Raw genomic sequence first — 20,275 nt, 5'->3', positions numbered from 1 at the left:
AAGGCCCCACGGCCCAAGTGGCTGAAGGAAAGTGGACAAGGGGAGAGAGATTCAAGAGAGTTGGAGAAGTAGCCAGGGCTGCAGAGGGCCTTGTAGGCCAAGGTAGGGGGGTTGGATTTTATTCCAAATGAATGAAAAGCCAGACATTGGACAGTTTTGAGCAGAGGGATTTGAAATCATCACCCACACTGCTGTGGGGAAGATTCACAGGGAGTCAAGAATACATACATACAATGGAATATTATTCAGCCTTAAAAAAGAAAATCTTGCAATATGCAACAACATGGAATATTATGCTAAGTGAAATAAGCCAATCATAGAAGGGCAAATACCGTATGATTCCACTTAGATGAGGTATCTAAAGCAAACTCATAGAAACAGAGAGTAGAATGGTGGCTGCCAAGGATGAGGAGAGAGAAATGGGGAGTTGCTAATCAATGGGTATAAAGTTTCAGTTATGCAAGATGAATAAGTTCTAGAGATCTGCTATACAACATTGTGCCTATGTTGACAATATTGTATTGTACACTTAAAAATCTGTTAAGAGGGTAGATCTCATGTTGTGCTCTTTTTTTTTAAAAGACTGGCACCTGAGCTAACAACTGTTGCCAATCTTTTTTTTTTTTCTGCTTCTTCTCCCCAAATCCCCCCGTTCATAGGTGTATATTTTAGTTGTGAGTCCTTCTAGTTGTGGCATGTGGGATGCTGCCTCAGCATGGCCTGACGAGTGGTGCCATGTCCGTGCCCAGGATCCGAACCAGCAAAACCCTGGGCCACCGAACCCTGGGCCACCAAACCAGTGCGCATGAACTTAACCACTCAGCCACAGGGCCAGCCCCTCATGTTGTGTTCTTACCGCAATAAAAGAAAAAAAAGCGTGGACAGAGAGAGACAGGTTACGATTCTATGGCAGTAGTGCAGGTGAGAGATGGCGGTGATGTCTTAAACTACAGTGGTATATTAGTTTTCTATTGCTGCTGTAACAAATTACTACAAATTTATTTGCTTAAAACAACATAATGTATTTCTTACAGTTCTGAAGTTCAGAATTCCAAAATCAATCTCACTGGGCTAAAATCAAGGTGTTGGCATGCCTGCATTCCTTCTGGAGGTGTTAGGAGAGAATCAGTTTCCTTGACTTTTGTAGCTTCTAGAGGCTGCCTGCATTTCTTGGCTCACGGCCCCTTCCTCCATCTTCAAAGCCAGGGTAGCATCTCCTCACCCTCTGATCTCTGCTTCCATCCTTACATCTTCTATCTCTGACTCTGATCCTGCTGCCTCCCTCTTATAAGGACCTGTAATTACATTGAACTCATCCAGATAATTCAGGATAAGCTTCCCGACTCAAGATCCTTAACTTAATGACATCCGCAAAGTCCCTTTTATCATGTAAGGTAACATATTCACAAAGGGATTGGGATGTGGATGCATCTGGAAGGCCATTATTTAGCCTACAGTGGAAACAGCAGAGCTGGAGAGGAGTGCACGTGTCCAGATTGACAGAGGCCGGGAGCCATGTGCTTCCTGTGTGCTGGATGGCTCAAGGAAGGTGAGAGAAAGAACCAAGAAGGACTCTTATTTTTTGTCTTCACTATCTGAGTGGATGGTGGTGTGGTTTCCTAAGATAAAGAACACTGAGAAAGGAGTAAGTTTAGAAAAAAAGATCGAGTTTCTTTTTAAAACTCTTAGAAAGTAATAAAGTACAGCCCCCTATCCTCATGGACTTCACATTCTAGTACGGGGTCAACCTGTTAAGTTTAAGGTGCTCCACAGACTTTTAAGAGGAGATGTTAAAAAGGCACTTGGAGATCCAGTTAATTCTGGAGTTCCGGGAGAGTTTAGGGTTGGAAATATAATTTTGGGAGTTGTCCATGTATAGCTGGTAATTGATGGAGATAGTCGATCCAAGCTAGATTTGGCTCATACCAGCTTGTGAGAACTGATGGTTAAATTTTCAGGAATTTTTAAAGCCAGTTGATTTCATTTTGGTAGTTTGAAATTGGCAAGTGGGAGTATTTGTACCGTGGGAATTGGCTACAAACCAGGTCCCCTGGAACTAGTTGTTAGCCATTTACCAGTGCACCACTGCTTCTGACTGATTCTGATTTTCTTCAAAAAGGAAGAGGCCAGCTCTTCAGCTAAGAGAGTGAGGAGGAGAGGTAAGGTGTGGGAGGTTTGAGATAGGAGAAAGTGGTGAAATAATCCTTTTGGAGAGTGAGAAAGTGAACCTAGTCAGCCAATGGTGTAGGAGTACTAGACAGAGAGCCTGTTTGACATTGTGGAGTGACTCAGACTTGTGAGCTCTTCTCCAACAACATTCACCTGCTTGGGTGCAGGCCTGGTGTAATGCGATAGTTGAATTTAATTAGGATTGTGGTTTGGCTGGCAAGTACAACCTACGGCTTACAGTGAACCAGAAACTGTGCCAACTACCGCGGGGAGTACAAAAAGGAATGCAATATGATCCCTGCCCTCAAGGAACTTACAGTCTAGTTAGAGAAACAAGATAGAAACTCCAAAGGGAAAAATAACTGACAGCGGAGAAAGCAAAAGAACAGAGTAGCAGAACTGTGGAGATAGGTAGTTGATAATGAGAGAAATGAAGTCACAGACTGTCTTAAAAATTAGTAGTGAGAAAGAAGAAATGGACAAGTGATCACAGCTAAAGGAAGGATTTTCCAATCTAGGGGAAACCTGTTGATGTTTGAAGGAGCCAGGGGAGAGGAAGTGACTGAAGATGCTGGAGAGAATGGAGACAATGGGGGCACATCTAGTACAGGAGCAGAGAGGGTCTTGGGAAGGACAAGGGAAGCAACTCCTCTCGTGCGCAAAGCCTTAGGCTGCGGATTCAGTGCTGCTCAGGTTGCAGGCAGGGAGGATGGAAATCAGACAAAGAATTCCCAGGTGCTAGAGGCAGAAAAGGCTGTTGTTGATGGAAGAGAGGAATCCCACCGCATACCCCCACAGGACTTCAAGCCTGGGTCAGTATGGATGTCGCCCTTCTTTCCCATCACTTGGGTCTGAATCGCCTCTGTAATCCTCTTTTGGTTCTTTAGTATCTCCTTCAGGAAACCTGAAACAGCTGATCAGAAATAACAAACCACTGTTAATCACCAGAGGCAATGGCTGGTCAGTAAATACTACAATTAAGCTGTAATCTCTTTCTTTCCAGCAGAGGGGGTATAGCTCAGGGGTAGAGCATTTGACTGCAGATCAAGAGGTCCCCGGTTCAAATCCGGGTGCCCCCTGGTGTCTTCACTTTTAAGCCATAACACCCTCAAGATGGTCCGAAAGAAAAGCAGTAACTGAGTAGTAAGTAACCCTGTCCATTCTCCAGTGTGTCCCGGGAATACAGAAAGCAATCAAGTACAGTGTCACGAATCTCACCTTCTAATACTGAAGGCGAATTGAATAGAGAGGAATTACTGTACAATATGGTATCTGCAACATTTCTGGTGTCCTGTACATCTGTGTGGTTCTCAAAGTGGGGTCTGGCTATTGTTGGATGTCTCTGAGACTCTTACTAGCAAGAACAATGAAGTTAATAATATTACATTATTTCATTTCACTTTTGTTCTTTCATAAGTATAAAGTGGAGCTTTCCAGAGGCTATATGATGTGTGACATCACAACAGATTAAATGTGGAAACATGAAAATCCAGCTGTCTTTCGTTAAGCCAGATATCAAAGGGATTTCCAAAAGAATGTAAAGCAAAGCCACTCTTCTCATTCAATTATTTTTGTTTGGAAAAATGTAGTTATTTTCCATTTTAAAATGCTATGTATTTTAACAGGTAATGGGCTTATTATCTTAAATGAATTAATAAATACTTTAACATTTCACAATTTAAATTTCTAATCCACTCAATGTCAATAGATACAACCTATATAAGCAAAAATTCTTTGAGGTCCTCAATAATTTAAGAATGTAAAGGGATCTTCAGATGAAATATATTTGGGAATCACTGTTCTAAGTAAAGAGGTGGCTAGGGGGAGAGCATGTTGGGGTTGTGAAATGACATACGGAAGAGATGACATTTGAGCAGAGTTTTGAAGGACATGTAGTGGATAACGCAAGAGAGAGTCCTGAAATCCTAAGCAGTTTGGTGTTGCTGGAGCGTGAAGTGTAAGAGGCAAGGTGATGGGAGATGAGACCAGGGAGAAGGTAAGCCATTTCAGGAAGAGACTCCAATGCTGTTCTAAGGAGCTTGGGCTTTATCCTGTAAGCACTAGAAGGTCGTTTCCCAGACCTTTGGTTTTCATGAACCCTTGAAATTACGCAACAACAACAACAACAAAAAATGGTGGCATTGGGAGGGTGGAAAGCCAATATAGGATTAAAAGCAACATTTAAAATTTTTTTTTTGAGGAAGATTAGCCCTGAGCTAACATCTGCTGCCAATCCTCCTCTTTTTGCTGAGGAAGACTGGCCCTGAGCTAACATCTGTGCCCATCTTCCTCTACTTTCTATGTGGGATGCCTACCACAGCATGGCTTGCCAAGCAGTGCCATGTCCACAGCCGGGATCCGAACCGGCAGATCCTGGGACGCTGAAGCAGAACGTGCGAACTCAACCGCTGCACCACCAGGCCGGCCCCAAAAGGAACATTCTTAACACCAAAAAAGTTGAAAGAAGATAATTCCAGAATAATAGGCAGTCCTTTAAATTAAGCAAATGTAGCTTTATAAGAAACACTATATTTTCCAAATATTTCTAATTTTGCCATAGATGAATGAAAACTTCTTCATGCAAGGATGCTGACATATGGAGACGACTGAGGTCAACTTCTTCGTTTGTTCAGCAATCAATCAACATGTATTTATTGAGCCAGGCCCTATGATAAGTGCTGAGGATATACTACTGAACAAAAAGGACACGGACCCAGCCCTTATGCAGCTTATAGACTAGTTACAGATGAGTTGGGGCGGGGAGGGGAGGGGGGAGGTCATTCAACAAATAATCATCAAATATATATCTAGGAGTTGTAATAAATAGTATGAAGACGGGCCGGCCCAGGTGGCCTAGTAGCTAAGATCAGCGTGCTCCGCTTCAGCAGGCAGGGTTCAGTTCCCAGGCGCAGACCTACACCACTCGTTTGTCAGTGGCCATGCTGCAGCGGTGGCTCACATACAAAAAAAAAAAGAAAGAAAGAAAGAAAATGGGCCGGTCCAGTGGTGCAGCAGTTAAGTTCGCACATTCTGCTTCTCTGAGGCCTGAGGTTCGACGGTCCAGATCCTGGGTGCAGACATGGCACCGCTCAGCAAAAGCCATGCTGTGGTAGGCGTCCCATGTATAAAGTAGAGGAAGATGGGCATGGATGTTAGCTCCGGGCCAGTCTTCCTCTGCAAAAAGAGGAGGATTGGCAGTAGTTAGCTCAGGGCTAATCTTCCTCAAAAAAAAAAAAAGAGGAAGATTGGCAACAGATGTTAGCTCAGGGTGACTCTTCGCAAGAAAAAAATAATAGTATGAAGGAAAAATACAGCATGTTAAGAGAACTTATAAGAAGGGTATCTGACCTAGTATGGGGGTCAGGGCAGATTTCGCTAAGAAAGAGACATTTAAGCTGAGATCTGAAAAATCAATAGACATGAAATACATGATGAGAGTAGGCAGGGTAGCATATTCCAAGAATGTGTGAAGCCTCTGGGTATTCAGGAACATGTCCAGTATCTAGGACTAAAAAACCAAGCCTGCAGAGCAAGAGAGAGCATGGTGCAAGATGAGGTTGACAAGGCAAGATGATGCCAGATCAGGAGTTAGTAGGAAATGATATGGATTTTAACTTTGGTTCTGAGAACAACAGAATTTTTTGGAGGATTTTCAGGAGAGTGACATCCTAATGTTTATATTTCTCAAAAATTATTCCTGGCCATTGTATGAAGAGTGAGTGGAAGGAGTGAGGAGAAATAGAGGCCAGAGGCCAATAGGAGCCTTCAGAAGTAGTTTAGGCAAGAGATGGAGGTGGCTTGGACCAGAATGGTAGCAGAGGAGATGGAGAGAAGTGGATAGACTTGAGAAACATGTAGCAGGCAGACTGAAAAGAACTTGAAAAGGAGTCTCAGATGGACACCTGGATAGATGATGATTCCATTTATCAAGAGAGACAAATCTGGAAAAGAAATCATACGTTCAGAAACGTGTGGAATTTGTTTAAGAAGTGGAAAGAGAAACTGGTAGCCAGAGAAGCTGGCAGAATGAAGTCAAGGCATTTTAAGAGTGATAGGAGAGATTTATAAATTTATAGACTTTTTTTTTTTGAGGAAGATTAGCCCTGAGCTAACTGCTGCCAATCCTCCTCTACTTTATATGTGGGATGCCTGCCATAGCAAGCGGTGTCATGTACCGCACCGGGATCCGAACCGGCGAACCCTGGGCCACCGAAGCAGAATGTGTGAACTTAACCACTGAGCCACCAGGCCGACCCCTAAATTTATAAACCTCTTAATGTTGAAGAGCCCCAGAGCTTCGTCCATGGTTTTCTTTATCTACCCTTACTTCTTTGTGATCTCATCCACTATCATGGCTTTAAATATACTTATTGCTGACAACTCCCAGATTTATATCTCCTTCTCTCCAGAACTCCAGGCTTACATGTCCAACTTGCTATTTGAATCTCTTGTCTGACAACTAACTCAACGTGTCCAATACTGAACTCCTACTCTTACCCCCCAACCTGTTCCATAGCTTTCCCCATCTCGGTTGATGGCAGTACCATCTTCCACTTGCCCAGACCTAAAGCCTTGGAGACATCTTGACTCCTCTCTTTCTTTCACACCCCACATTTTTTTGGCTCTACCTCCAAAACACATCCAGAACCTGACCACATCACATTACCTCTACTGCTATCACTCTAATCCAAACCACCATCATTTCTCTTCTGGGTTTTTTGCTGATTTTTTTTTTTTTTTTTGCAGGGGAAGATTCACCCTAAGCTAACATCTGTTGCCAATCCTCCTCCCTTTTCTTCCTTTTTCCCCACCAAAGCCCCAGTACATAGTTGTAAGTTTTTCTGGTTCTTGTACGTGAGCTGCTGCCACTGCACGACTACTGACAGACGAGTGATGTGGTTCCACACTGGGAACTGAACCCAGGCCACCTAAGCAGAGTGCATGGAACTTTAACCCCTGGGCCATCAGGGCTGGTTCTCTTCTGGGTTTCTGCAAGAGCTTCCTGACAGATCTCCTTACTTGCATCTGTGTCCTCTCCCAGTCTAGTCTCAACTAGAGTGATCCTTCTGACATAGTAGTCAGATCATGTCCCTCCTCTGCTCGAAACTGGCGATTGTTCCCCATTTCAGCCCATAAATGCTGAATTCCATAGTGGTGTACAAAACCCTACACGATCTGGCTCCTCTTCCCTGAACATTCCTATTCCTAACTCCTTCACCTTAAAGTCTCTGCTCTAATGTCAGCTTCTTCCATGAAGCCCACACTGAACATTCTATTTTAAATTGCAATCTGCCCCTCCTCCCACTTCCTGATGCCTGTTACCTTGTTCTACTTTTATTTTTTCATACTGCTTATCACCATCTAACATACTATACACCATAATTATATCTATTGTTTAGTGTCTAATATCCACCTTCACCACCACCCCAGCAGAATGTAAGCTCCATAAGGGCAAGAATGTCTACCTGTTTTGTTCCCTGATGAAGTCTCACGTATGCCCAGGACATCTGGCATCAAGTAAGCGCTCAATAAATATTTGAATGAACATATCGACAGAAGGAAAGAAGCCAGAAGAATGGGGGAGGTTGAAGCTGTGAAAACGGGTCATTAATAAAGCAAGACATCTAAAATACAGATGGATATGAGATCAAGCACACATCTATGGAATTATGTCTGGCGCTAGATTGGAACTTCTCGATTACATGACATCCTAAGGAAACCGTTTAGACCTCTTTCTCCCTCGGCCATCCACGCCCTGTGTTCTCTGGAAGCCTCTACACAACACAGACCGTTTTAATCATTTCCGAACCTCTAGTGTCCTGCGAAGTCCCCGCCACATACTAAGTGCTCAAACAAGTTGTTGGGCAAATTAACAAACCAATGTTTCTGTGTCCCCAACTACTTTCGAGCTCGTAAAGACAAGACACGCTGTCATCCGCTTTTGCAGCCACCAAGCCCTCGCCCTCCCACTTGGCAGCGAGAGCTCAAGCCAATGTCCACGACTTACTGCGTAATAAGACAGCGACCTCCGCTGAGAGGCGCCTGGAGCGAGCTCCGGGTCACGTGATGAGAGTGGGCGGGGCGTCAAAAGTTCATATCCCAGCGTCCTTTGTACCTGCTTCCTTTCTGTCCTTTTTCGGGTTTCAAAATGTCAAAGCGAGGTGAGCTTTTCGGTCTGGGGGAATCCTTCGCCATCTGTCGCGAGGTGGCTGCTAGCCTCGCGGGGAGTGGCAGCCATAGGCAGCTGGGGTGCTTTGCTCTCCTCTAGGCCGGAGAGGGAGAGGTAGGGGCACCGCGAGAGCACTGGACGGGGCCCCGAAAGTGGCGGGGGTGCCTGGAGAGTTGAGCTGGCAGGATGCGGACATGATTGTAGACCGAGCTCCGCAGGATCGCTCCGCGCCAGCGCCGCAGTGATGGGGTTGAAGTTGGACTGGCTTAGGCCGCAGAGCGGGCGACGTGTGTGGTCTGCCGCCTTGCAGGGAGAACTACGTGGTGCAAAAGTTGGAGCGAGGATTGAGTCTTCCGGGCCCCTTAGTCTCCACGTAAGGGTGGTGATAGGACTTGGCTGTTTGGCAGGAGAGCTGGGCGGCACATGGGGAGGGAGTGGAGTCCTAGAGACAGCGAATGTATACCGTTTCCCAAAGCATGGGCGGATGAACTCAGAGCTTGAGAGTGTGAAGGCAACTCGCAGCCATGACCCCTCCTGTCTCCCTTCCTCCCCACAGGACGTGGTGGGTCCTCCGGTGCGAAATTCCGGATTTCCCTGGGTCTCCCGGTAGGAGCCGTGATCAACTGCGCTGACAACACAGGTGAGACCTACGGCCGCGCCCTGCCGACCCCCCCTTTTAAAAGCACTCGGTGGGCCTTGGCTGATGACCCACTGAGCCGTCAAGAAGGGGCAGAGGAAAACACCGCTTTTGGGTGAAGCGGCAGCGTGTGGTGTTGTTTCGCTTCAATCGGCGGTGTGACAGCGTGTTCCACCGTGGGACTCACTGGTTGCGAGTGTGAGCGGAGTGGCTTTGGAAGGTGGGGGGGGGGGGGAATGCTCCACCGGCAGAACTGCCGAATAGGCCCTCAAGAAAGTTCGTTTTTGTTTACATCCTTTTCTAGGAGCTAAAAATCTGTATATCATCTCTGTGAAGGGGATCAAGGGACGCCTGAACAGACTGCCTGCTGCGGGTGTGGGTGACATGGTGATGGCCACGGTCAAGAAAGGCAAACCAGAGCTCAGAAAGAAGGGTGAGTAGAGGGACCGAGTTTTCGTTATCGCCTGGTGGACAGTTGAAGGACTTCTTCATTGGAAAATGGAACAACGATTTTACCATTCTCAAAGCCTCTTACAGCTTTATTTCCTTTGAGAGGCAGCGGGACAGAAACACGTGCAGTTGAAGTTCTGCTCTTGCTGTCTCAGAGACCGTTCTCTCACTGCCTGATCTTAACTGTGTTCGTCTTGCCTTCTTACTCTTTAAGTGTAATTGCCACACTGTGGCCATGGCCCAGCTTTCAAAAATGTAAATCTTGTCTCTTCTCTACTTAAGTTCTTCACTGGGTTCCAGTGTAAGCTGGCGGCTTTGCATATCCCTGCCATTTCCCCCAGCAAGTTCAGCAGGTAGTTATAGACCACCTCAGGTACCTAGAGAAGCAAAAGCCCTGTCCTGGAATTTACAGTTCACCCTAACGGCGCCCTCCCCAGCTCTCTACTCGTTTCAGTTGTTGGTATCTCGCTCTCACCTATACCCCTTTTTTTGTGCCTCAGATCCTTTGTGCATCCTATGCCACCTGCCTGGAAGACTCCGATCCAGTCTTCTTCAGCTCACTTGCTGACACCCTCCCTCCCCACCCCTCAAAGAAATCCTTAATGTGGGTGGTAATTTTTGTGTGCATAACATTTACCTAAGTTTTGTAAGAGCAGGTAACTGGCTTTAGTTCATTGCTGATTTCCTTGGCTACAAAAGAACATGGTGGTACTTAGTAAATGTATTTTTTTCATAGGTGGTTTAGAGCTCAACCAGGTGAGATCATAGCTTTAAGACTTATGTCACCAAGGTTCCTTTTCTGGAACTACTAATTTGAAAGGGAATAATGATACTTGAATACTTTCTCAGGCGGCTGTGAGATTCAGGTGATGAGCATGTAGAGCGTCTGGCCTATTAACTAGTGCAGAGTTAGAGGTGATATTTTTCATGCTTTACGGCAGGTTCTTTTTATAGAAGAGATTAATTCAAGATCGTACTTGTCAAAAGTTTGGCATAGGTACTTCCAAATCTCTTCTGATGGAATCTAAAACAGGGAGGTGCTCATTGCTTAATTGTGGGCTGCCCCCCAAAAGTTTCCCCACTAGGTATATGAATTAAAAGGGGAGGCCTCGGGGCACTTATGACTTGTGTCCTTGCTGGCTTTAGAGCTGCTGATACTCAGTGCACTTGAACTTTTCAGCTCCTGAACTTACTCCTGTGCCTGCTTAGTGTTGTTCTTCCTGAGAAGTCCTCGCCTTTCCTTGATGTACAGTGCAAATGTAGCAGGGCTCAGCCACGTATATCAGTTACTCTTGTAGGCCTGCGTCTGCTGCCCGTCGCCCCACTACCCAGTTTTTAGCCTGTTGGTCAGAAGTCTGACTGTGTTCACCTTTAATATCCACTTGAGGACTTGGTGGGCAAGGAGTAAGTAGCATTGTGGTTAAGCATTGATGAATCAATGTGTAGATTGGGGTCAGCATGCAGTGGACAGGCTCCCCTCTTAGAACGCTTGCTGGGTCTGATCTGTGGCCTCGGGAGCCGTCAGGGAAGGGCAGAGCAGTCCGCCATCACTGTGGGTGAGATGGCAGCAGGATGTGCTGTCTGTCTCAAATCAGTGTGGGACAGACCAGAGAACACTCATGATTTTAGAAATAGTTGTGAGTTTCCATCTCTGTGTCTTCTTTGGTCCTTGTTTCTGCTAAGTGAATACATCCCTTTACCTTAGACATATATAACTTACAGAGATGTAGAAAGGGACAGGATCGGAAGTCCAGAGACCTGGATTTGTGTGGCCTTCTTTATCCACTAGATTCATTTGTGAGAATTTAAATGGTTCTAAGTAGATGAGTGTCCAACAGAGGAGGCACTCATGAATGTTAGTTACCTGTGTCTTAGTGTGTATCCCGTTGTTAAAAACTTGATCAGAGGCTGGCTGTGTACGTAGATACATAATACTTGCCTCAAGCATAGCCAGGATCCCTGTCCTTATGAAAAATCCTGTATTTCCATGGTCTGATTTTGAATGTAGACATATAACTGTTAGCCCTGTTTTAAAAGAGGAAAACTTGAACTCCAGAAGATTAAGTAATTTGTTCGAGGTTTCCAGGTTAGTCAGTCAAGATTTCCATCCAGGTGTGTCTGGCTCTAGTTCTTTCAAGTGCAGTGGATGCTTTGTCTTGAAGGTCTGGGAAACTTCCCTTCAGTGCAGGTAGGTTTTAAAAAGTTACTTCTGACCCTAGAAAACAGTTCTTCAGAAATTAAACATAAGGGTTAATTACTGAAGAAATGCAAGTTGAATTTCAGTTACCCAACTCTCAGACCTCCAAAAGATGATCATTGTTAATATTTTGTTGTATGTCCTTTTTTCCTGACTTCTCTGCAAAAAATTAGCTTCTAAACTTTCCTCTGTCAATGGGACCATTACGTTCCCATAACCAGTTCTTGCTTTACAGATGATTATCTTACGAACAAAAAATTGCAGGTGTACATAGCCATTAAATGATTCTGTTCTGTGCATGTGCCATGACATTATTTAGGTTAATTCCAAGTTTTTGCTCTGTTAAAACAACCTATGCCCTGCAGTTAGAAAGGCATTTGAGATAGGGTAGAGTGTATGGCCGAGATCCTGGGCATACTCATGAAGTTCAATGAGTGTGTATGTACATGTGCTCGCTAGCAATGGCAAGGTTCCTTTGGGTAAATTAGTGTGTAAACGAGTTTATATTTGTAAAACCAGACACATGGTACACATTTAATTCCAACAAATTCTTCAAAGCAGTAGTTTTTAGATCGAGGTATGTACTTTCTTGGAGATTTTGATATCTACTGGGCTGGAATATTGCCTAATGAGGAGTTAATGCTTGGCCTCTCCACTCATTCAGTCTGGGGGTGGGGTCCCATTCCCGGTTCTGTGATTAGGATCTTAACAGTGCCCACCTGTTGGATGAAGTGGGGAAGAGTATAGAAAGTGCTTAGCAAGGTTTCTGCTGGTGTGTTGCTAATTGTCCTCCCAAAAGAGTGCAAACTTACACTTGCAAGGAAGTGCAGGTAGTTTTGACTTGGAGTAAGGTCTTTACTTAAGGGATGATTGGTGTTTCCACTGTCTCTCACACTTGGTTTTAGGAAATGCAAAACTAATGATGCGTATACATTATGTCCAAAGGGACGATGTTTGGGGAACTACGAGGTGTGAACTGCTTTTTTCCGGTGGCACTGGGACCTCACAGGTTAATGACTGCTGTTCTTTTTTCCCTCTTAGTACATCCAGCAGTGGTAATTCGACAACGAAAGTCATACCGGAGAAAAGATGGCGTATTTCTTTATTTTGAAGATAATGCAGGGGTCATAGTAAATAATAAAGGAGAGATGAAAGGTAAGGAGGGCTCCTTGTTGTCCCTCAGGTCTTTAAGATTGCAGGATGACTTAGCTCTTGGGTCTAGGAATGCGAGCAAAGGACCCTCTAATCTTATCGATCACTTCGTTCTTTTTTTTTATCCAGGTTCTGCCATCACAGGACCAGTTGCAAAGGAGTGTGCAGACTTGTGGCCCAGGATTGCATCCAATGCTGGCAGCATTGCATGATTCTCCCATGTATTTGTAAGGGAAAAAACGATTAAAAGTTATGTGCTCCCAATGCTTGCCTTCCTTTTCATTTCCACATGTCACTCTTACTGACACTACCTAACCCTTGTCTCCTTTGTAAAATGAAACTACTCAGCGCACACTTTCTGTGGGCATGTGTAAAAAAGAGAAACACAGTCCTTGCACTTTTGTGAGTGTCCAGAACTTCTGGGACTTTCCATTTCTGCTATAAAAACTTCAGTTATTTGGGCTTGGAATCCTTAAAACAAATTGCAGGGAATGGATGCTGCTTAATGACAGGTAACTGCTCTGCCGTTAGGTATTTGAGATAAGGTAGAGTGTATGGTCAGATCCTGGACACACTCGTGGATTCAAAGAGTGATGTGAGGGGGACCAGGTACACGTGTGTATGTGCACACTTTTACAGTTAGTTTTCTTTGAGTAAATTGGTGTGTAAATGAGTTTATATTTGTAAAATCTAATGTGGTAATTGCCATGTAAATTTGCTCTCATGGAAGATGATTAAGTTGCTAATAGTATCTGCAGGTTTTTTGCTATCAAAATGTTGTGACAAGATGGCCATATAACGTATCTCACAAACCCTAGTTTGAGAATACTAAGAGATGATATAATTATGCCAGCACAACAGGTGTGAACCCTGGCAAATTCTGCCTTAAGAGATGAACATTGCAGCTTTTTTCCCCCGAACTGTAAGAGTGACATTCAGGGTCTGGGAAAAATGAGTACTCAGCTGGTTTGGGTCAATAGTCTGGTGTAAAGATGTTAGAGCAGGCTTTTTAGACTAAAGTTTGTGTTCATATGTCTAGTATCTGAAAATACTCGGCCTTCAGTGTTATCTGTAAGTTGAGTATAATGCAAGGCTGAAGATTAGAGTGTACACGAAAACCAGCACATAGTTGCTTGGTGAGATGAGTTCTTTTTGTCCTTCAGGGTTTGGAATGGAATATACCAGAACTAGAGAGCAGAGTGCTTCTCAACCTGAGGAGTTAAATGTGTTCAGGCTATTGTTGGTGCCTCTAGTCACTTCTGACTTCTAGTCACCTTGTGTACAGCAGAGTTGAACCCTATCTGGTCTTTTTTGCACCCTTTTCTCACTTGCTGGTGCAGTATCAGACTGCTATTCATAGGGTTTTCATGGCTAGTTTTTTCTTTCACAAGTGTGTGGCCAGGTCTTGCCTCGTCTTGTCTGTAACCTCTGTTGAAACCTGTCCACCCTGCTCGTATTTGAAATACCAGTGGCATAACAGAATCGCAGAAACATGAGCTATCACAGAATGACAGCTGGCAGGAAGGTTCCTTGACCTGGAAAGGAACCTGGGTTGTGGTGGTGGTGAGAGTGCTGAATCTTTTTTTTTTTTTTCTTTTGCTGAGGAAGATTCATCCTGAGGTAACATCTGTTGCCAATCTAGTTTTTATATGGGTCACCACCACAGCATGACTGTCAAGTGGTATAGTCCACACCTGGGATCTGAACCCATGAACCCATGCTGCCCAAGTGGAGCTGCAGGGCCGGCCCCAAGAGTGCCAAATCTTAACCACTAGACCACCAGGGCTGGCTGTTCAGGCCATGTCCCAGACCAATTAAGTCAGACTATGGAGGTAGGACCCAGGCATCTGCACTTTTTAAAACTCCCCAGGAGATTCCAAGGTGCAGCCAAGATTGAGAATTGATGCTGTCTAGCCAGCCAGCCTAGGTTTTAAGAATATTAAAGAAATCCAGAAGTTTCTAAAACAGAGCTGTCTTCCTTTACCCCACCATCCAGCCTGGTAAATTTCAAGTCTTTAATGTGACAAGAAGCTCCCAGGCCCTCCATAAAAATGAATCCTTTTTATCCTGTTGTGTGACAGATGTGTATGAAATTTCTCACCTTCCTACTTCAAATGTGAGATGTTAGGGCTGGGCCTGTCATTTTTCCCCTTTACTTGTCCTCTTATATCCTCCAGGTTCTTTCTAAGGTTCAACAGAGTGGACTCAAGCTGTAGACTTATTTCCTATCATTTCAGATTTGATTTATAGGCGCTTGTCATAGAGTAGAACGATTAAGCATGCTGAGTATTTAATTACTAGGATGAGTGATTTTTGTGTATGGATATAATGCAAACTTTTTCTAATAATGTGCCTTCATATAATAAAAATATTGATAGTGAATATAAAAGAATCCTTCCCTGAGCCTGTGGCCTCATCTGTGAAGGAGGGTAACAGCACCTGAGAGTTGGTTTGAGGAACAGAGGAGTTTGTATAAGGCGCTTTGATACGGCGGCCCAGGTTCAGTTCCCTGGCACAGACCCACACGTCTGTCAGTAGCCATGCTGTGGCAGCGGCTCACATAGGAGGACTAGAACGACTTACAACTAGAATATACAGCTAAGTACTGGGGCTTCGGAGGGGAAAAAAAAGAGGAAGACGGGCAATAGATGTTAGGGCGAATCTTTCCCAGGAAAAAAAGTTTATTACTCAAGGGGAAAATTTGGGAAGTAGAAAGTATAAAGAATTAAAAATCACCTGTAGTCACAACAGAGAAAATCGTTGCTCTTATCTTACTGTATATACATAAAATTAGAAAAATATAGTAATGTTTCAACCTACTGGTTTTTTTTAAAAGAAAAATTTAAATTTTTTAACAGAAAGAGGAATACTAGCTGATGAAAAGAATGGGCAGGGGAGAGTGTTCTAAATGGACTTCCTAGAGGTCGGGAGACCTGAATTCTGGTTCTGCATCTGCCACTAAATGGATTTAGGAAATACTCCATTTCTGAGCTTCAACTTCCAGTTCTGTTGGACGTAGAGCTATCTGAACTCTTCCTGATCCATTCTGGGGACAAGCTTGTCAAGGAAACCGCGTTAGGGAAATGTATATAATATGGTGGGAGCAGAGAACCTTGCTCTTCAATGAAAACGGGGAGCTGGGCCCGATTGCCCTCACATGACCCCCCATCAGTAATGCCCTCCTCTCCAGCCCTTCAATTTCTGATTCCTCTTGCATAGTTTCCTCCTGGTCAGGCCTCCCCTCAGGGCTACGCAAGCTCCTTCCCCCATAGCCCTGAGAACCTACCCCACAATAGTGTTTGTGTCACAGTGGTCGTTGACACCACGTAACAATGCGCAGGGGAGCCCCCGCCTAGGACCCTGCACTCCCACCAGGAAGGCCCTCAGAGGCTGCAGCTGTTGGGATGGCGCACTGCTGTGATTGTCCTCTGCGGCTGGAGAAGAGTTTCATCTTGGATGGGGTGGCCGTGAGCACCATGGCCCGCACCTATGAGCGCTTGAGGCCCAAGCTCTGGTCGGCGATTCCACCCTACAACGCACAGCAGGACCACCACGCCCGCCGGTACTTCCAGAGCCACGTGGTTCCGCCCGTTTTGCGGAAAACTGAGCAGGTATAGGAGCGCCCCAAAGGACCCAATGTCTATGCCCGCGGAGGTGGGCCCGGGTGGCGGGGCTGACTTCCCAAATCCGGGCGTCTCACTCCAGCGCCCTCGCCACCAAGGATGCCCCCCACTCCCACCCCTTCAGTTTTCTTAATGAAAACTCGGAACTGGAGAAAGTGGATGACAGGTGTTGAGCGCCAGATCACTGAGCTCACAGGATCGCCTTCCACCCCTGAACGGGAGAATGATCTCATTTTGAGTTTCTGCAAGCCTTCCGAACCGGGCTTAAAACCCGCCTCTCCTGGGGCCGGTCTGGTGGCCGAGCGGTTAAGTCCGCGCGCTCCACTTCAGCGGCCCACGGTTTCGCCGGTTTGGATCCTGGGCGCGGACGTGGCACCACTCACTGGGCCATGCTGAGGCGGCATCCCACATGCCACAACTAGAAGGACCCACAACTGAAAACATATATATATACAACTATGTACTGGGGGGCTTTGGGGAGGAAAAGGAAAAATAAAAAATCTTAAAAAAAAAAATAACCCGCCTCTCCCATACAAATCAGTTTCATTGTTCTTTTTGACGTCATGGCCCCGCCCTTTGGGGGTGATCTCCCGCCGCAAATTCTCTGAGAGCGCGAAAATCCGTGTGACGTCCGTGAATAAGACACAGAGAACTGCCTAGACGCGCAGGAGCGGCGCTTTCTGTCTGGTGACGTCATAGAGAGGCTCGCTCTGGACCTGTGAGCTGATGCGAAGGAAACCTGCAAAACTCCTTGGGCCCTGCCTTCTCCCCAGGCCTTTTCCCTCGTGGGTACTTCCCCGGAATCAGAGATTCTGAGGCTATTTGCTGATGGCTTCAATTTTTTCCCAACACTTTTGCCTCCAATATTTGTACCTATGTATGTCAGAGTGGTATGAGAAGGGGAGAGAAGGGCTTAATGGAGGTTATTCTGTGAGCAAACCTTGGGTTTTTTTGTGGTCCCAGATGTTTGTATGTGTGTGTGCATTACATGTATAGGGACACCCTTCAGTGTGTGCCATGCTTGAGTGTGTACTTGCTGTCTACTCAAGTAACTTTTATGACAGAAGGAGCCAGAGTCTGGGGGGAAAAAGAGAGAAACTCAAGGATTTAAAAACTTGAAGGCTGGGGCTGACTGGTGGCACAGCGGTTAAGTGTGCACGTTCAGCTTTGACGCCCGGGATTCCCCGGGTTTGGATCCCAGGTGCAGACATGGCACCGCTTGGCAAGCCATGCTGGGGTGGCGTCCCACATGCCACGACCAGGAGGACCCACAACTAGAATACACAACTGTGTACTGGGGGGACTTTGGGGAGAAGAAGGAAAAATTTTTTTAAAAAAGCTTTGAAAATAATATGGTGTACACACTTTTGAAACTTTCTATGTTCCATTTTATAAGTATTCAATCATCACAACCACCATTTGTGGTAGGTATTGCTTTCATTCAAATATAATGTGTTTATTAAACTTTTACTAGGCCGGGTCGTTTGTTTGAACTATCTCAGTTAAATCTCACAGCAACCCTCCTTTTACTGATGAGGAAATTGAGATCCAGAAAAGCTGCGTCATTGGCCCAAGGTCACACAGCTTGTTAGTGGCAGAGCTGGGATTGGAACGAGTCTGTCTGGCTGCAGACACTGGGGCCTTAACTGCCAAGCTCCGCTGCCTGTCCCTGAGAGGCAATAGGTCCATGTGTACATTTATATTTAATCTGTCTGGCCCTGTTACACCTGGCTGTGACCACCTCACCCTCCCCTCAGCAAGCCCCAGGGGAGCTAGCGCTGTGCACCTCTCAGCATCATGGCTGACAGTCCTCTGTATTTTCTCCCTCACTCTCAGGATCACTGCGGCACAGGAAGAGACGGCTGGATAGTGGATTATTTCCACATCTTCGGGCAAGGACAGAGATACCTCAACAGGAGAAACTGGGCAGGGGCAGGCAAGTGCCACCTTGCTTTCCAGCCTTACCATGGTCCCACCTAGAAAGAGTGGAGTGTGTCCCTAAGTTCAGAGAGAGAAACTGGGCCATAAAGAGACCTGGTTGGGGGAAGAGGATCAAGGACGGCATCCTCCAGCTTTTCTTCTCATACATGAGCAGATGGTGTCACAAGGCTACCTATATTTAGTTATTGAGCACGTACTGTATGGCAGGTGATTTTTACCATCACGCTATCCCCCATGTTACAGCCGGGGAAACTGAGGTTTGGGGGGTTAAAGTGATTTGCTAAGAAGGGCTGAGCTGGGATTGGAATTCCACTCTTGCCAGCTCTGAAGCCTGTGTTCCTCTCATTGCTCCCTGAGCAGGCTGTGTCCTGCTCATTTTCCAGGCCCAATTTACCAGAGCAAGAAAGAGTTGAGAGATGTTGTTCTGACAGGGTGAACCCTCCTCCCACTCCAATTCCACCACCCTTTGGCCATGCTCTAGTCACATGACCCTTTGTAACACTGAGCCAAATTGAGCTCATCAGTTTTCTCCAGATGGGTCAAAGTCAAGGGTGAAGTATTCCCAGTTCTCCTGGGAGCAAGGCAAGTTCAGGCAAGCCCAAGTTTCTGGCCCCTCCTGTCCTAACACATACCATTCACACTCCTCCTGCAAACTATTCCTGGTATGAGATTTGGTTTCTAGAAGCCATCTGTCTCCTCGACTTCACCAACCCTTGGCATTTCAGTCAAGAGGCTCGAGATATTTGAGGATTGAGGCTTCTGCTGGGACGTGGGGAGCGTGGTGACTGTGGCTGGGTTGGCATCCTATACCAACCCTATGGGAGTGGGGAAAGCAAGAAGGGGCTGAATGCAGGCTCAGGCCTCTCTGTCCGCCCCCAAGGGCATTCCCTCCAGCAGGTGACGGGGCATGACCACTACAATGCTGATCTGAAAGTGATCCAGGGGTTCAATGGCCGGTTTGGCTATCGCAGGAACACCCCAGCCCTCCGCCAGCGCCCGTCCGTCTTTGGAGAGGTCACCCAGTTCCCTCTCTTCTAACAGCATCTCTTCCCTTCACAATTCTCCACCGGAATATCTAAGACAGATGTTTAGATGAGCTCTCAGTGTTTCTTTATATAAAATATTTTTTACTTGTGCCTCCAAGTGTGCTGTTTCTTCCCTGAGGCTGAGGGAGGGAGCAAGGCGGTTTCTCCAGCCTCAGCTTCCCTACCGTACGGAGAGGAGGTGAGAGGAGAAGAGGTGTCTCAGGCCTGTGCCCTCACACTCTGTGCCAACCAGTGCCAGCTTGAAAGGAGAGGACTCAGTTCCCCCCTGCCAGTATGATAAGGGGGACCCATGCTACCTAGTCCTCAGCAAAGCTCTTCCCCAGGCATGAGCAGGGCCCCAGGTCAGAAGCTGGCTACTGTTTCCATCGAGAACAGAGCAGGCAGTGCAGCCACAGGGATTGGTGTTTGCCCTGAGAAGGATTTCCTGATTTTCCTGAGAGAGTCATCCCATCCAAAAGGACTGACATCTTCCTTCTCCTTTTCCCCTTCAGTTCATCAGGAGGCAGGGTGTAAGCAAGGTGCTATCTGGGGGTAGTGCTTCTTAAAGAAGCCCAAGGGTTCTGACACAGTGATACTGTGCTTGTGGACGCTTTCTCTATGAGTGCTGTGTCAGTTTCCTTTTCAGCTATTTTCCAGGATGTCATTTGTCAAGTGCCCCCACCCAGTTTATTGGTGACCAGGAGAAAAGCCAAAGCAGATGGTGGATACAAAAGAAGGTGGGGTTTTTGGACACAAAGCTTGTCAGAGCTCTAGTGTGGGTGGAACCTGATTGTATTGAGTCACCATAAGTGGACAAAGAAGAAACCCACAGCAGGCCACGGGGGTATAGCTCAGGGGTAGAGCATTTGACTGCAGATCAAGAGGTCCCCGGTTCAAATCCGGGTGCCCCCT

The 20,275-nt window shown here is 46.0% G+C and overlaps 2 protein-coding genes and 3 non-coding genes across 5 annotated transcripts; all 5 read left to right on the top strand.

Annotated features, from left to right (window-relative positions):
* The first annotated feature begins 3,176 nt into the window (after positions 1 to 3,176).
* On the top strand, positions 3,177 to 3,248 carry TRNAC-GCA (transfer RNA cysteine (anticodon GCA)). Its single transcript has one exon. It is a non-coding gene; the product is annotated as a tRNA-Cys (tRNA).
* A 4,984-nt stretch (positions 3,249 to 8,232) lies between these two features.
* RPL23 (ribosomal protein L23) lies at positions 8,233 to 13,038 on the top strand. Its single transcript, XM_046677864.1, has 5 exons — positions 8,233 to 8,330; positions 8,895 to 8,978; positions 9,280 to 9,408; positions 12,664 to 12,777; positions 12,904 to 13,038. Exons 1-5 carry the CDS (start codon positions 8,318 to 8,320, stop codon positions 12,984 to 12,986), a joined length of 423 nt encoding a protein of 140 aa, XP_046533820.1. The 5' UTR covers positions 8,233 to 8,317; the 3' UTR covers positions 12,987 to 13,038.
* On the top strand, positions 9,009 to 9,142 carry LOC124247989 (small nucleolar RNA SNORA21). The gene has a single exon (XR_006890877.1). It is a non-coding gene; the product is annotated as a small nucleolar RNA SNORA21 (small nucleolar RNA).
* A 3,140-nt stretch (positions 13,039 to 16,178) lies between the features above and the next one.
* C11H17orf98 (chromosome 11 C17orf98 homolog) lies at positions 16,179 to 19,376 on the top strand. The gene is made up of 3 exons (XM_046677425.1): positions 16,179 to 16,385; positions 18,234 to 18,333; positions 19,219 to 19,376. Exons 1-3 carry the CDS (start codon positions 16,179 to 16,181, stop codon positions 19,374 to 19,376), a joined length of 465 nt encoding a protein of 154 aa, XP_046533381.1.
* Positions 19,377 to 20,203: 827 nt separating this feature from the next.
* On the top strand, positions 20,204 to 20,275 carry TRNAC-GCA (transfer RNA cysteine (anticodon GCA)). The gene has a single exon. It is a non-coding gene; the product is annotated as a tRNA-Cys (tRNA).

This window comes from Equus quagga, chromosome 11 (genome assembly GCF_021613505.1).
Source record: "Equus quagga isolate Etosha38 chromosome 11, UCLA_HA_Equagga_1.0, whole genome shotgun sequence".
Classification (NCBI taxonomy): Eukaryota; Metazoa; Chordata; class Mammalia; order Perissodactyla; family Equidae; genus Equus; species Equus quagga.
Note: the sequence above shows the minus strand (reverse complement) of the source record. Positions and strands in the feature narration are given on the sequence as shown.